The 15454-nt window shown below is 30.5% G+C and overlaps 2 protein-coding genes across 2 annotated transcripts; one reads left to right on the forward strand and one right to left on the reverse strand.

The window, feature by feature from the left end:
- Positions 1-4384: 4384 nt before the first annotated feature.
- LOC122520388 (uncharacterized protein K02A2.6-like) lies at positions 4385-8154 on the forward strand. The gene is made up of 9 exons (XM_043640478.1): positions 4385-4528; positions 4761-4892; positions 5003-5248; positions 5494-5669; positions 5785-6083; positions 6745-6952; positions 7092-7304; positions 7589-7869; positions 7928-8154. Exons 1-9 carry the CDS (start codon positions 4385-4387, stop codon positions 8152-8154), a joined length of 1926 nt encoding a protein of 641 aa, XP_043496413.1.
- A 5310-nt stretch (positions 8155-13464) lies between these two features.
- Positions 13465-14784, reverse strand: LOC122520389. The gene has a single exon (XM_043640479.1). It carries the CDS (start codon positions 14782-14784, stop codon positions 13465-13467), a length of 1320 nt encoding a protein of 439 aa, XP_043496414.1.
- Between the last annotated feature and the right edge of the window lie 670 nt (positions 14785-15454).

A 15454-nucleotide genomic window follows, 5' to 3' on the forward strand; every position in this document is an offset into this window, starting at 1 on the left:
AATAACACAGAAATAACACAGAGGCCCAACTCTTGATGTATCCTCGGAGCATGATATGCGAAGATGTCTGCAACATGGCATATTGGTATTTTAATGTGCATACGCAGTTAGTTAATAAAGTTCAATATAAGAAAACGTGTTCATTATTGACTTATCCTAAAATTCTACTAACCAAGGAAACCACACGAGATTCGACACTCCGATTTTTTTTAAATATAGCTCATTTGAAAGAGCAAATCCTTGATTACACGGTAAAAAATTACGTGCGGAGATTTAGTTCCCAATGGTAATAAGACCCGAAAGGGAGCGATGTCAAAATAAATAAAGCCCATTATCTTAATAGGATTGCAATTTTTTAAAAATTGCTTTAAGTAAATGTTGTAGTAACTAGTGAGTACCATAACTTTTATTTAAAATTTTTTTTATAATCTTACCCCTAATAAATTATTTACAAAAAACAACTAAAAAACGTGCTTTTTGCAATAATTATTAAGTTTTTTACTTTTAAAAAATTAATTTTGCTTTTTAAAAATGTATTTTGTTATATTACATTATTTTCTAAAAGATTTTTTAAATTTTTGATTTAGGGGGAGTTATAGTAAATAATTGAAAAATCGTGTTTAAACGCTCTAGACTGATCTTTAGTTATTTATTTTTACTCAATGCCATCTATTTTATTTGTTTATACAATAAATTTTAAGGGGTGACAATTTCAACCCTTAAAAAATTTTTTTAAAGAAATTTTTTTTAACTTTTTATTGATTTTAATATTAATTCTAAAATAAAACAGTACAATTTTTTTTTTATAAGTTAAGACTATTTTTTAGAAACAACAGATAAATTTTCAGGGCGAAAACCTTAAAAAAATTTTCAGTTCGAAAATCATTTCGTTTTCTTGTGAAAATAATATAAATAATAATAAATATTTTATTAAACTATATTTGCTCATTTTGACCTAACATTTTTTATCATCTTTCTGTTTGTAGGATCATGATTACACACTCATAATCTAGATGCTTGGAGAGGACAGTGTGAGTTATTTATACTTTCACAAAAGCCTTTGAATAAAAATTTAACTTTAAAAACTATACCAGAGGCACAACTAAATTTATACAACCACTTGATGTATTTACTTTTAGACTGTGGAAAGATTTTGTAAAAAGTTTTCAGATATAGTATTAATGTACGAATATGAATTATTTTGTATTTGAGAATAATATATTAAAATTACAATCACTAACACATAACCAATTTTCCGCTCCAAGATACAGAAACATGTTTCAGTATGCCTGGTATAAAAGTGGTTATATTGAAACACATCCTGGTGAATTTAACACCATCTGACTACAGCTTCACTTCAATAAAAAATATTTTGTGACATTTGTGGCAATGTAGCACTATAAGATGTGGGTGGTGTAATAAAACACTATGTTTTAAACATTTTTTTACAGAATATCACGTTCATTTGAAAATTGAAAATTTTTGTAAGCTATGTTATTTCATTAGAAAAAATTGTATTGTTTTTATTTTAGAACTAGCCGACCCGTGGCCTGCTTCGCATGGCCAAGATTACATTTTCATAAATTTTCTTAAAAATCAAATTACGATAAGTGGAATTCACCCCCTGGTATATTTCTTTACCAATCACATTTATTAACAGAAAAAATAAAACATTTAAATTATGAAGAAATCATCATAAGTGGAGTTAACCCCTTGGTCTCACATAAATCTCAGAGCTTTATCAATATAAATAAAAATGGATGTGCTTGTATGTTTTTAAAAACTAAATTATAAGTGGAGTTAACCCCCTGGTATATTTCTTTACCAATCACATTTATTAATACAAAAATGAAAAATTTAAATTATGAGAAAATCATCATAAGTGGAGTTAACCCCCTGGTATATTCTTTTACCAATCACATTTTTTAACAGAAAAAATAAAAAATTTTAATTGTCGGAAAATTACCACTGGTGGAGTTAACCCCCTGGTATATTTCTATGCCAATCACATTTATTAATACAAAAAATGAAAAATTTAAATTATGAGAAAATCGTCATAAGTGGAGTTAACCCCCCGGTATATTCTTTTACCAATCACATTTATTAACAGAAAAAAAAAAAATTTTAATTGTCGGAAATTTACCGCTGGTGGAGTTAACCCCCTGGTATATTTCTTTACCAATCACATTTTTTAACAGAAAAAATAAAAATTTTAATGGTCGGAAAATTACCACTGGTGGAGTTAACCCCCCGGTATATTTCTATGCCAATCACATTTATTAATACAAAAAATGAAAAATTTAAATTATGAGAAAATCGTCATAAGTGGAGTTAACCCCCCGGTATATTCTTTTACCAATCACATTTATTAACAGAAAAAATAAAAAATTTTAATTGTCGGAAATTTACCGCTGGTGGAGTTAACCCCCTGGTATATTTCTTTACCAAACACATTTTTTAACAGAAAAAATAAAAAATTTTAATGGTCGGAAAATTACCACTCATGGAGTTAACCCCCTGGTATATTTCTTTACCAATCACATTTTTTAACAGAAAAAATAAAAAATTTTAATTGTCGGAAAATTACCACTGGTGGAGTTAACCCCCTGGTATATTTCTATGCCAATCACATTTTTAATACAAAAAATGAAAAATTTAAATTATGAGAAAATCGTCATAAGTGGAGTTAACCCCCTGGTCAAACACAGGTTTCATATATGTTTTCAATAAAAAACGAATACTTAAATTTTTTAAAAATCGAATTACTATAAGTGGAGTTAACCCCCTGGTATATTTCTTTTCCAATCACATTTATTAACAGAAAAAATAAAAAATTTAAATTGTCGAAAAATTACTACAGGTGAAGTTAACCCCCTGGTATATTTCTATGCCAATCACATTTATTAACAGAAAAAATAAAAAATTTAAATTGTCGGAAAATTTCCAATGGTGGAGTTAACCCCTTGGTATATTCCTTTACCAATCACATTTTTAAACAGAAAAAAAAAAATATTTTAATTGTCGGAAAATTACCACTTGTGGAGTTAACCCCCTGGTATATTTCTATGCCAATCACATTTATTAACAGAAAAAAAAAAATTTTAATTGTCGGAAAATTACCACTGGTGGAGTTAACCCCTTGGTCTCACATAAGTCTCAGAGCTTAATTTTCAATAAAGAGTTAATAGTTGAATTTATAAAAAAATTAAATTTTTACAATTTAAAATATAGGCAGTTAACCCCCCTCTCTTAGTAAAGATCCTTAATACAACATGCTCGCAATAACAAAACATTTAACATTAAAGTAACAACTGATAAAAAAATCATTATTTTAATCTCTTTTTTAAATTAAATCTTTTTTCTAAAATTCAATATAGGTAAGGAAGTTAGCACCTAAATACCAAAAAATCTCACTTATACTATTCCATACACCATAAGTTACAACTGTACCAAATTTCAACTAATTATATTAACTCCAGTTAGAGATAATCAACTTTAAATATTTCATGCCTTAGACAAAATCCATACCCAGGGGGTTATCTACTTAAAAATATGCCATAAACCCGTCCCGATACCTTACGGATAACTGTACAAAATTTGGTAAAGATCTGATGTACGGGTCGGCCGTGATGCCGTTACACACACAACACACACAAACACACAAACACACAAACACACAAACACACAAACACACATCCATTTTTATTTATATAGATTAATATTAAAATCAAATAAAAAGTTAAAAAAAATTTCTTTAAAAAAATTTTTTAAGGGTTGAAATTGTCACCCCTTAAAATTTATTGTATAAACAAGTGAAATAGATGATATTTGAGTAAAATAAATAACTAAAGATCAGTCTAGAACGTTTAAACACGATTTTTCAATTATTTACTATAACTCACCCCTAAATCAGAAATTTAAAAAAATCTTTTAGAAAATAATGTAATATAACAAAATACATTTTTAAAAAGCAAAATTAATTTTTTAAAAGTAAAAAACTTAATAATTATTGCAAAAAAGCACGTTTTTGGTTGTTTTTTGTAAATAATTTATTAGGGGTAAGATTATAAAAAATTTTTTTAAAATAAAAGTTATAGTACTCATTAGTTACTACAATATTTACTTAAAGCAATTTTTAAAACATTGCAATCCCATTAAGATAATGGGCTTTATTTATTTTGACATCGCTCCATTTCGGGTCTTATTACTCATTGGGAACTAAATCTCCGCACGTAATTTTTTACCGTTGTAATCAAGAGGATTTGCTCTTTCAAATGAGCTATATTTAAAAAAATCGGAGTGTCGAATCTCGTGTGGTATCCTTGTAAGAGATAGAACAAATGGCGACGAGGATTAAAAGATCAAAAACGTGAGTCGCAGTCACATGGATGATGACGAGAATTCAATTTGTCAAACGGATGCGTTAAAGTCAAAAAAAGCGTGGCTTGCTAGAATTCCTCCGCCTGGCGAGTATAAAAAGAACGAAAACATCGAGATGTATTTAGTGCGGTTGGAAAATTGGTTCAAGGTAACTAATATTGACGAAACAGAATGGGCAAGCATTTTAATTGCAATAGTTGGCACTTACGCGTTTTTACAATAATGAATTTTAAGAAAGGCGACATTACAGCGAATTCTACAAAGACCTAAAAGAGATAATTTTAAAGCGTTTTGCAATTAAAGAAACAAAATTGTAACTAAAAGTAAAATTTCGCGAGATCAAGCAAATCACCGAATCAATTAGTGAATTTGTTGCAAAGATTAAGGATGCTGCAGCAAGGTGCAATTATCCTGAAGCATTTTTTGAAGAGATATTGTTACAAAAATTTGCTTCGAGCATTCGCAATAAGAGAGTAGTTGAATTGGTTGCTGACGAGGAAATCACATGGGAAGTAGCTATTAGGAAAGCACAAATCATGGAGGAGCGAGATCGATAAGATATCAGCACATACAATGTAGACAAATCGAATATGGTAATGTTAAATGTTTTCGATGCGGGAAGACAAATCATACTGCGAAGGATTGCAGGTATGCTAAGTTTAAATGTAACTGTTGTGATAAGGTAGGTCACTTGATGGCTGTTTGTAAAGTAACAGATAAAAATCGCTCATTTAAGAAAGAAACAAAAAATATCAAAATTATTGAATTGAATCAAGTATTAAGTTCCGTTAATCCAAAAATTAAGAAGATTATTAATGTAATGGGTCAACCAATCGAATTTGAAGTGGATTGTGGAGCAGAAGCGACGGTAACTCCATGGAACTAATCAAGGAAGCTGAGTAATATTAAATGCGGTTCAGATGGTATGAAAGTCCGAACAGAATGTGGTGATGAACACATAGTATTTGGTAAGGTACCGATATTTTTTGATGGTAAGTCCGTACACGCACTTATTATTAAAAAGGGATTAAGATGTTCGTTAATGGGACGTGATCTATTAGATATTGTTTTTCCAAATTGGAGGAAAACTTTTGAATTAAGTAATATTGATAGCGACCTCAAAGGCAAATAATGAAAAAATTTGGGGTAATATTTAACGGTAATTTTGAGGAAAGCATTAAGGATGTTTTGATAAGCATTAAGTTAAAAGACAATGTAGCTCGTGCATTTTCTAAACCATATGAGTTAGTAATTTCTAAGAGAGAACGTGTTGAAGATGAACTAAAAAAGTTGGTTTCTTAAGTTATATTAGAAAAAGTAAGATTTTCAAATTGGGCTAGTCCCATAGTCGCAGTACCAAAAAAGATGGTGGATTAAGGATCTGTGTTGATTTTAAAAAAACAGTTATCTGAGAATCGAGAAAAATAACTATCCGCTACCACTAATTGATGAAATAATTGCTAAGGTAGGACATGGCAAAATCTTTACGGTTTTAAATTTAAAGAACGCATTTTTACATTTAGAGGTTGATGAAAAGTCTAAGGAATTATTAACCATTAACACTCATAAGGGTCTTTTTAGATATAATATACTTCCCTTTGGAATAGGCGTGGCACCGACACTGTTTCAAGAACAATTGGATAAGATTTTATCAGGATTAGATAATACGGCTTGGTATATGGATGATATTAATGTCATAGGCTGTGATAAAAATCATTGTTTTGTAAATGTAAACGAGTATGCGAACGTTTAAGGCAATTTAATGTCAAGGTTAATTTTAGTAAGAGTAAATATTAGAAAGTAAGGTAGAATTTTTGGGACATGAAATAAGTGATAAGAGTATGTAATATCCTCAGGGTCCCAAGACCCAAAACTTAAAAACATGGGAATTGTAAACAATAAATTGTTTATTTTTATCTTGACTTCCCAGCTTTGTTTAATATTAGTCACCAGCAGTTTACTTAGCTGAGGCATGTAATGTGAGAACATGTAATGTTTAACGTTCTCACACTACCACTATAAAAGACTATAATTTCTTATTGTAGACAGAATTATTATTTTTAACTCGATACTTTACACATTAAAAAAGAAAAGGAAGAAAATCTAAAAGTTAGTGTATCATTATTATCAGTACTATTAAGAACATTCTCGTCCGTTAACATTGATCGGCAAAAAGATCCAGCTCTTCAAGTCAGTTTCTACTCATTACCGAACGAGTCCATTCAACAACCATATCCATCCAAACTAACCAAACCGATCCGAGAGCAATAATTAATGTCACCTGAGGTTTATTTAAAAAAATTGAATTCTAACAAAATTTGGTCTCCTTCGAAATTAATTGTGGTAACATCAATCTTATCACAGGTATTTTGCCTGGCAAATCCAAAACTAAAGATTTAATCAATTCGAAAATACCTGAAACTATTACGGAATTGAGATCCTTTTTAAGATTTGTTAATTATTACAGAAAGTTTGTACCCAACATGTCTATGTTATTAAACCCTCTATATGAGCTAGAGAAAAGGGGGTCAATTTTAGTTGGAGTACTAAGTGTCAGAAGGCTTTTGAAGATGTAATTACACATATCACAAGTAACAATGTAATAGCACTCTTTGATTCAAGTAAGAATCGATAATTACGACTGATGCATCAAGCTATGGAATAGGGGCAGTGTTATCGCGAGAATGTAAACCAGTTATTTTCGCTTCTAGAACATTAAGTGAATCGGAGAAAAAGTTACCGCAAATTCACAAGGAAGCGTTAGCAATTGTTGATGCAGTGAAAAGGTTTCACAAATATGTTTACGGATATAGGTTTACCTTGATAACTGATCACCAACCATTACGTTCAATATTTGGTGAAAACAAGGGATTGCCTAAGCATACAATCAATAGATTGCAACACTATGCGATATTTTTGCAAGGGTACGATTTTTAGATTAGGCATCGTAAGGGCGTTGAAATAAGGGACGCAAATTGTTTGTCTAGATTGCCCGCGCCTAGTATGCAAGTTTAAAATGAAAGTTCAGAAGTAGAGCTTAAAGCTTTGGAAGTTAATTTTAAACTTATTAATCTGGAAGAAGTTGCTTCAGAGACAAATAAGGATCCGGATTTAAAAATAATTAAGAACAACATTGAAACTGGATTTATTCATAGTTTGAATAAGAAATTTAAAGATTTTTATAATAAGAGAGTAGAATTGCACGTAGTGATGACTGCATATTCTGGAATTTCCGAGTCGTTATTCCTAAAAGTTTACAATTGAAATGTTTGACACTGTTGCATGATCAACACATTGGGTCTACAAGGATGAGGCTATTAGCTCGTAAGGAACTATGGTATCCCAATATGGATAGAGATATTGAGGACTATGTATCATCTTGTAAGACGTGTCAAATTTTTGAAAATAGAAATAATAAAGATACAGGTTTATCTAATTGGCCAAGGCAAGCTATCCATTGGAAAGAGTTCATATGGATTTTTACTCAAAGTTTGGGAAAGAATTTTTAATATGGGTCGATGCATATTCACGATACATTGATATAAAGGAATTGAAAGTAAAAACAGCAGTACAGTTTTAAGGTTTCTAAAACAAGAAATAGCTTTATTTGGCTATCCACACATGATAGTGTCAGATAATGGACCACCATTGAATAGTTATGAATTAAATGATTATTTTAAAGCAAAAAAGATACAACACGTATTTTCGCCTCCAAATCATCTTCAATCGAACGGAATTGCAGAAAGGGAGTTGGAGCGGCAAAGAAAGGAATAAGCAAGTTTTCCACGAATTACGCAAAAGTAATAGGTTAGAAAATTTGGATATTGAGATCCTTAGTTTTTTATTTAAGTATAGAAATACGCCTTGTACTGTAACAAATAAGACACCGAATGAAATGCTTTTTGGTTATGCACATACTATGACTTATCTATGTTGAGAACGTCTAAAAAAATTTTCTCGTGTGATTATGAAGATACACAGTTTATGAAATTTAAGATAGGGGAAAAAGTTAGAGTTTTAACCCAAAGAAAGGTGGGGTAAATTGGCTTATTGGGAAAATTGTGAAATGTTTCAGTAAGGTTCGATATTTAGTCGAAATTGATGGACGAACGCGTGCAGTACATGTAGGCTCAATCAAAAAGTATCGGGAGAGGAATGATGTATTCTCGGAGCATGATTATGCGAAGATGTCTGGCAACATGGCATATTGATGTCATTGTGTATTTTTAATGTACATACGCAGTTAGTTAATAAAGTTCGATATAAGAAAACGTGTTCATTATTGACTTATCTGAAATTCTATTAAGAGATAGAACATTCTTATGGAACAGATTCAGAAAATATTTTATGTATATATGGCTTCGTGTTTTAAAAACTTGCATTCTATTTACCATTTTAAAACTTCAACATTTTATATACAGGGTGTCCATAATATAATGGACCAAAATTTATCATATGATAAAGAACACCTAGGGGATCAAGGTTTTCTCCATGCATTTTCTCAATCGGCGTAAATAACGAGATATGCGCAGAAACCATCATTTTCTAACAAAATGTAAATCTTAATAACTTTTTACTACATGAATATTCTTTTACGAATTTTTTTTTTTTTCTTATATTTTAAAGGCGCATCAAATAAACTGAAATTCTTTTGCTAATCACTTCCGTTATATGATTTTTGCACATATGAGGTACTCTACAAGTCTAACCAAAAAGAAAAAAATCTCTCTCTCTAATTAAAAATCTACATTGACAGACAAATAATTCGCAATAAAAACTTTTGGAACTTTGCAAATTTTGTGAATTTCGCAAAAAAATTTGCAAATTTTTGAAAACTTTAACAACCATTATATCTTTATCTTATTGTTAAAAACCTCAATTTTTTTCAGATTTGCAAATTTTGACCTTGAGAAAAAATTTGCACGCAAATATTTTTTTTGCAAAAATCAGATTTCTTTCTTAATTCTAAACAACATTTATTATTATTAATTTTTTTTAAAAACCCCTTTAATTTGAAGTTATAAGCGATTGAAAGTTTTTGCAAATATTATTTTTTGCGATTGTTATTGTTTAAAAAGAGTTTAAATGACTTCTTATTGATTTATTAGGATTTATAAATGAAAATTTGTTTAAAATAAGTACACATTTGTACATTATTATGTTCTTTTTACTTATTAAGTTTTTTACTAATTTTTTTTTTAAATATACACATTACACTTGACAATTATTTATATTAAACACCTAAAGACAATTCTTAAAAATATCACCATTTTTTTCTTGGCACAGTTGTAGTCGTTTTAAAACATTTCCTACAGCTTTTTGACACATATCTACTGATAGATTGTTTGCAAAATTCTCAATACGTGCCTTTAGTTGGTGCACTGTATTAATTTCAACAGAGTATACTAAAGATTTCAATGTACCCCAAACAAAGAAATCTAAGGTGTCAAATATGGAGTTCTGAGTGGCCATAAATAGGACCATTTCGACCAATCCACTGATTAATAAGGTTTTCTTTTAGCCAATTTCGAACAAGTTTGCTGTTATGAATGGGTGACCCATCTAATTGAAACCATAGGTTATTCAATTTAGCTAAAGGTATATCATCTAAAATAGGTTCAATCTAAAATATCCAAAATATTGGCAAATATACTATTATAAAATTTAATTATACTTTTGCTTTTAAAAACTCTAAAAATTCACTGAATTTAGTGACTGTGGTAAAATAAATGGTCCAATAATAGCTCCATCCCAGAAGGCCCATCCAAACATTTACTTTAAATTCATGTTGGTAATTGAAACTTTTTATCAATTTTGGATTCGTTGTTGACCAATAATGAAAATTTCGCTTATTTAATATCCCCTTTCTGGTAAATGTCGCTCATCATCGGTCCAGATAATATTGTAAAAAATTTCCTTTTTTTAGCATAAATCGATTAATAATTCACAGAATTCTCGTCTTTTTTCAAAATCACTTTCCAGTAATTTCTAAAGTTTAACAAAATGGTATGGTGTTAAAATTATTATTTTAAGTGTTAGGAACAAATTGCCGATTAAACTTCAGGACCGATGCAGCATATCTTACACTTTCTGACGGATATTTCTTAAAATACTTAAAACGTTTCTGATTAGTGTTTAATTTTTAATAGTTTTCTTTCTAGCAGGGGCTAAACTACCAGACTCCCGTAATCTAATAATTTAAAATTTATTATTTATTTATAATCATTAAATATTATTAAATTTACAAACCTGTATATACACGCAATGTGTTTGTTGGAAGGTATTTTCCTAGTAGGATAAAACTCTTGTACAGTTCAATTGTTTTCGATAAACAACAATTAGCACGTCCGTATATATTATCATATCAACATATTCATTAAAAGAAAACATTTTAAAGACTGAATCTACACAAAGTTTAGAGGCATAAAAAGCACATTTTAAGAAATAAATTTATAATACCTGTGAGTTCTTATAAACCTTTTGAGATTTCTTTTGTTTTTTTTTTGCCAACACTTTAAAATACGACACTTTTTTTCTTTTTTTTCTTTTTAATACGATAATAGTTGTATTGAATATATAATAATAATTTTAAAACAAACATATATAATACAGGGTGTCCCAATAATAATGGACCAAAATTTAACAGTTGATAAAGAACCCCTAGGGGATCAAGGTTTTCCCCAGCATTTTTGCTCAATCGGCCTAAATAACGAGATATGCGCAGAAAACCATCATTTTTTAACAAAATGTAAATCTAATAACTTTTTACCACATGATATTTTTTTAAGAATTTTTTTTATTTTTCTTATATTTCAAAGGCGCATCAAATAACTGAAAATTTTTTGCTAATCACTTCCGGTATATGATTTTTGCACATATGAAGTACTCTACAAGTCTAACTAAAAAAAAACAAAATATCTCTTCTAATCCAAAATGTACATTTAGAGACAAATAATTTTGGGAAGCTAATTTTTTGCAAATTTGCAAATTTGGGATTTTTGCGAAAAAAATTTGGAAATTTTTTAAAAATTTTATATTTGCTTTATTCTTATCTCAAAATTAAAAATCTCAATTTTTCTCAGATTTGCAAATTTTGACCTTGAGGAGAAATTTGCACGCGAATATTTTTTTGCAAAATGTGATTGCCTTTCTAATTCTAAACAACATTTATTATTATCAATTTTTTCAGAAATCTCTTAAATTTGAAGTTATAAGCGATTGAAAGTTTTTTGCAAAGATAATTTTTTGCGATTTTATCGTTTGAAAAGAGTTTAAATGACTTCTAATTGATTTATTAAACTTTAAAATTTGTAAATTTTTGAAATTAGTTAGATACACAACTTTACATAGTTCAATTTTTTTTCATATTAGTAAAATATGTCAATGTGCTGTAAAAAGTGAAAATAAGTAAAAATTTATGCAAAAAAATAGCAGCTCAATTTAAAACTTTGTTTAAAAATTAATTTAAATAAAAGAAGTTTTTTACAATAACCAATAATAAGTGATTTTTATTACAACCTAAGTGTTTTATGTAAATGAATATATCAAATGTAACTTTATAGCTAATTAATTGATTAATTTACCTAAATGAAGTTTCTAAACTTACACAATGTTAAAAATGAATGTGTATAATAATAAAAATATTTAATAAACAATCGAATAAGTAAAAAAATTTAATCATTTATTTATGAACTGTGTATCTAACTAATTTCAAAAAAATTACAAATTTTATAGCTTAATAAGTCAATTAGAAGTCATTTAAACTCTTTTTTAAACGATAAAAATCGCAAAAATTATCTTTGCAAAAAACTTTCAATCGCTTATAACTTCAAATTTAAGAGATTTCTGAAAAAATTGATAATAATAAATGTTGTTTAGAATTAGATAGGCAATCACATTTTTGCAAAAAAAATATTCGCGTGCAAATTTCTCCTCAAGGTCAAAATTTGCAAATCTGAGAAAAATTGAGATTTTTAATTTTGAGATAAAGAATATAGCAAATATAAAATTTCAAAAAAATTCGCAAATTTTTTTCGCAAAAATCCCAAAATTTGCAAAATTCCAAAAAGTTTTTATTGCGAATTTTTCTGGCAATGTAGATTTTTAATTAGAGAAAGAGATTTTGTTTTCTTTTTAGTTAGACTTGTAGAGTACTTCATATGTGCAAAAGTCATATACCGGAAGTGATTAGCAAAAAAATTTTCGTTTATTTGATGCGCCTTTGAAATATAAGAAAATAAAAAAAATTCTTAAAAAAATATTCATGTGGTAAAAAGTTATTTAGATTTACATTTTGTTAAAAAATGATGGTTTTCTGCGCATATCTCGTTATTTAGGCCGATTGAGCAAAAATGCATGGGGAAAACCTTGATCCCCTAGGTGTTCTTTATCAACTGTTAAATTTTGGTCTATTATATTTGGGACACCCTGTATATATATATATATTGTCGGATAATAGCCCCTATTGTTCTCTTATCGACAACATTAAAAATCCAGACCATAGCTCCCCCAAGCAGTTGCCACCTCTAAGTACCCTGCTCAACCATACTGCCCGGCAATTTCAACTTCAGTTGAAATTCGGAAGTTTACAGAACTTTGAAATGGCTCTTTTAAATATTTTATTTCTCCTTCCTACGACTACCACTCGCACCAGCCCATCCAGTCCACGCACCGTTTCCCTAACTATACATAATGGCCATCTGAATGGGGGTAAAGTCTCATTAACTAACAACCCTATGTCCCCTATCTTTAAGTTTTCATTAATCTTTCGCGCTTTATTCCGTTGGTTCAGATTGCTCAAATACTCGGAGGACCATCGTTTCCAATAGTGAGAAAAAATCTGTTGTAAGTGATTCCATCGCTTATTTAGATTGCCATTAAATTCTTGATCAACTCTATCACTAATTCCATTTATACTGGTTCCAATTAAAAAATGACCTGGCGTAAGGATGTCACGCTCATCCTTAACATCAGACGTGGCACACAACGGTCTGGAATTCAGCGCCGCCTCAATTTGGATCAATAGCGTCTGAAATTCCTCGAACGATAGTCTTTCGTTCTTTATATTTTTGATCAAACACGCCTTCATAGAATTAATGTGGCTTCCCACAATCCTCCGAAATTAGGGCTTCTTGGAGGAATGAACCTCCAACGAATATTCTCTTTTAATAGTTCGGAATTGAATCTGTTACGAAACTCTTCCAGACCCACTAGTCGGTACCATTCTCGGAGACAATTTCTAGCTCCGCTAAAATTTGTAGCGTTATCCGAAAAAATAGTCGACGGTCTGCCACGTCTCGAAATGAACCGTCTCAATGCCGCAATGAAAGTATCAGTAGATAAATCACCAACCATTTCTAAATGTATTGCTTTAGATGCAAAGCATATAAAAATCGCAACGTAAATTTTCATTGTAGTATTTCCGCGTTTTCTCGTAGGTCGCACGTCGAATGGTCCACACAAATCTACGCCTGTATTATAAAAAGGTATAATACCTTCCAATCTTTCTTTTGGAAGAGGTCCCAACAATTGCTCGGAGCCCCTTGGACTATATCGAAAACATACGATGCATTTGTTTAAGACAGATTTAACTGTAGTCTTAGCGTTTAATATCCAAAATTTTTGACGTAAAATAGCAATAAGAGCATTTGATCCCACGTGTTTATTTCTGCAGTGTTCGTAGCTAATCAACAAATCAACCAAACGCTCCTTGTTCGGCAATATTATCGGGTGTTTAATCTCGAAGGATGCTATGCTATGTATCAATCTTCCACCAACTCTCAGCAGTCCACTGTTATCCAGAAACGGCATCAGTGATATGAGACGGTCTCTAGACCTCAGCGGCAATTTTTTTTGTAATTGATTTAAAGTATCTGAAAAATGATGATTTTGTACAAGTTTTACCAAATTATCCAACGCCGACTTTCTTTCGTCTACGGTTAATAAGCCATGAATCCGATTCTCAGAAGACGTTCGACAATTGTTCAGAAATCGTAATATCCAAGTGTGAATACCAACAATTTTCTGAAAATGCGACACGCTTTTATACATTGTATCCGATATATAGCTTAAATTACTAACTACTTTAAGTTTTCGCAGTTCTGACATAGTTTCAAACGTCCCAGCCGCCTTTTTCTCAAAGTTTAAAGCAGGCAACCAACCTGGTCCATTCCACCAGAGCTTGTTTTCGATTAATTCTATTGGTCTTATGCCACGGCTGACTATATCCGCGGGGTTTTCGTGTGATTGGACATGTTTCCAAACACTGCCTGCCTTAATAGATTGGATTTCGGAGACTCTGTTGGCAACAAATGTTTTCCAGTTATAACTAGGTTTTGTTAACCATGCCAAAACTATTGTTGAGTCAGACCAAAACCTCCAAAACTCAGAGGATATGTTCAACATTTCACCAACAGACTTCAACAATTTTGCGCATAGTAATGCACCACAAAGCTCCAACCGAGCCAAACTTATCGTTCTTAATGGTGCTACTCTAGATTACGATGCGATCAAAACACTTTTACCCATTGGACTAACTAAATAGATAGCCGCTTCATATGCTTTCATCGAAGCATCTGCAAAGCCACATAAATAACATCCGTACAGGCTTCCCACGTATCGATCTATATTAATCTGATTCAGCAAAGGCAATTCTTCCACGATCTTTGACCAAGTCAAATGAATATGAATTGGTACTTTATCGTCCCAATCACCCTTTAGCAACCAAAGTTCTTGTATTAGTATTTTTCCCGTTATTGTAATTGGGCTCAACCAGCCGAACGGATCAAATATACTAGCTAGTTGAGAAAGTATGCTGCGTTTAGTTCCGAATGAAACGGGGTGCATTTTTATTTGAAACGTGAATTTATCGAGTTTACGCGACCAGCAGAGTCCCAAAACTTTGGTATTTTCCTCCGTCGCTCCAAGTAAATAATCGTCCTCCAACTTGGTAGAGTCGATTCTTTTAAGATGTCATCATTATTCGACGTCCATTTCTTAAATTAAAACAACCCCGTGAACAAACCTCCTTAAGTTCCCCCACAATTTCTAGGGCTTCTTGAACGCTATTAGCACC

This window comes from Polistes fuscatus, unplaced genomic scaffold (genome assembly GCF_010416935.1).
Source record: "Polistes fuscatus isolate 324 unplaced genomic scaffold, CU_Pfus_HIC Scaffold32, whole genome shotgun sequence".
Lineage (NCBI taxonomy): Eukaryota > Metazoa > Arthropoda > Insecta > Hymenoptera > Vespidae > Polistes > Polistes fuscatus.

Excerpts from the sequence above, each read along its gene's own strand:
- LOC122520388 (XM_043640478.1), top strand. The coding sequence starts at position 4,385 with ATGGATGATGACGAGAATTCAATTTGTCAAACGGATGCGTTAAAGTCA. Across the intron at positions 6,084-6,744 it reads TGATATTAATGTCATAGGCT|GTATTTTGCCTGGCAAATCC; the intron begins GTGATAAAAATC and ends ATCTTATCACAG. Across the intron at positions 7,305-7,588 it reads TATGCGATATTTTTGCAAGG|TGATGACTGCATATTCTGGA; the intron begins GTACGATTTTTA and ends AATTGCACGTAG.
- LOC122520389 (XM_043640479.1), bottom strand. The coding sequence starts at position 14,784 with ATGTTGAACATATCCTCTGAGTTTTGGAGGTTTTGGTCTGACTCAACA.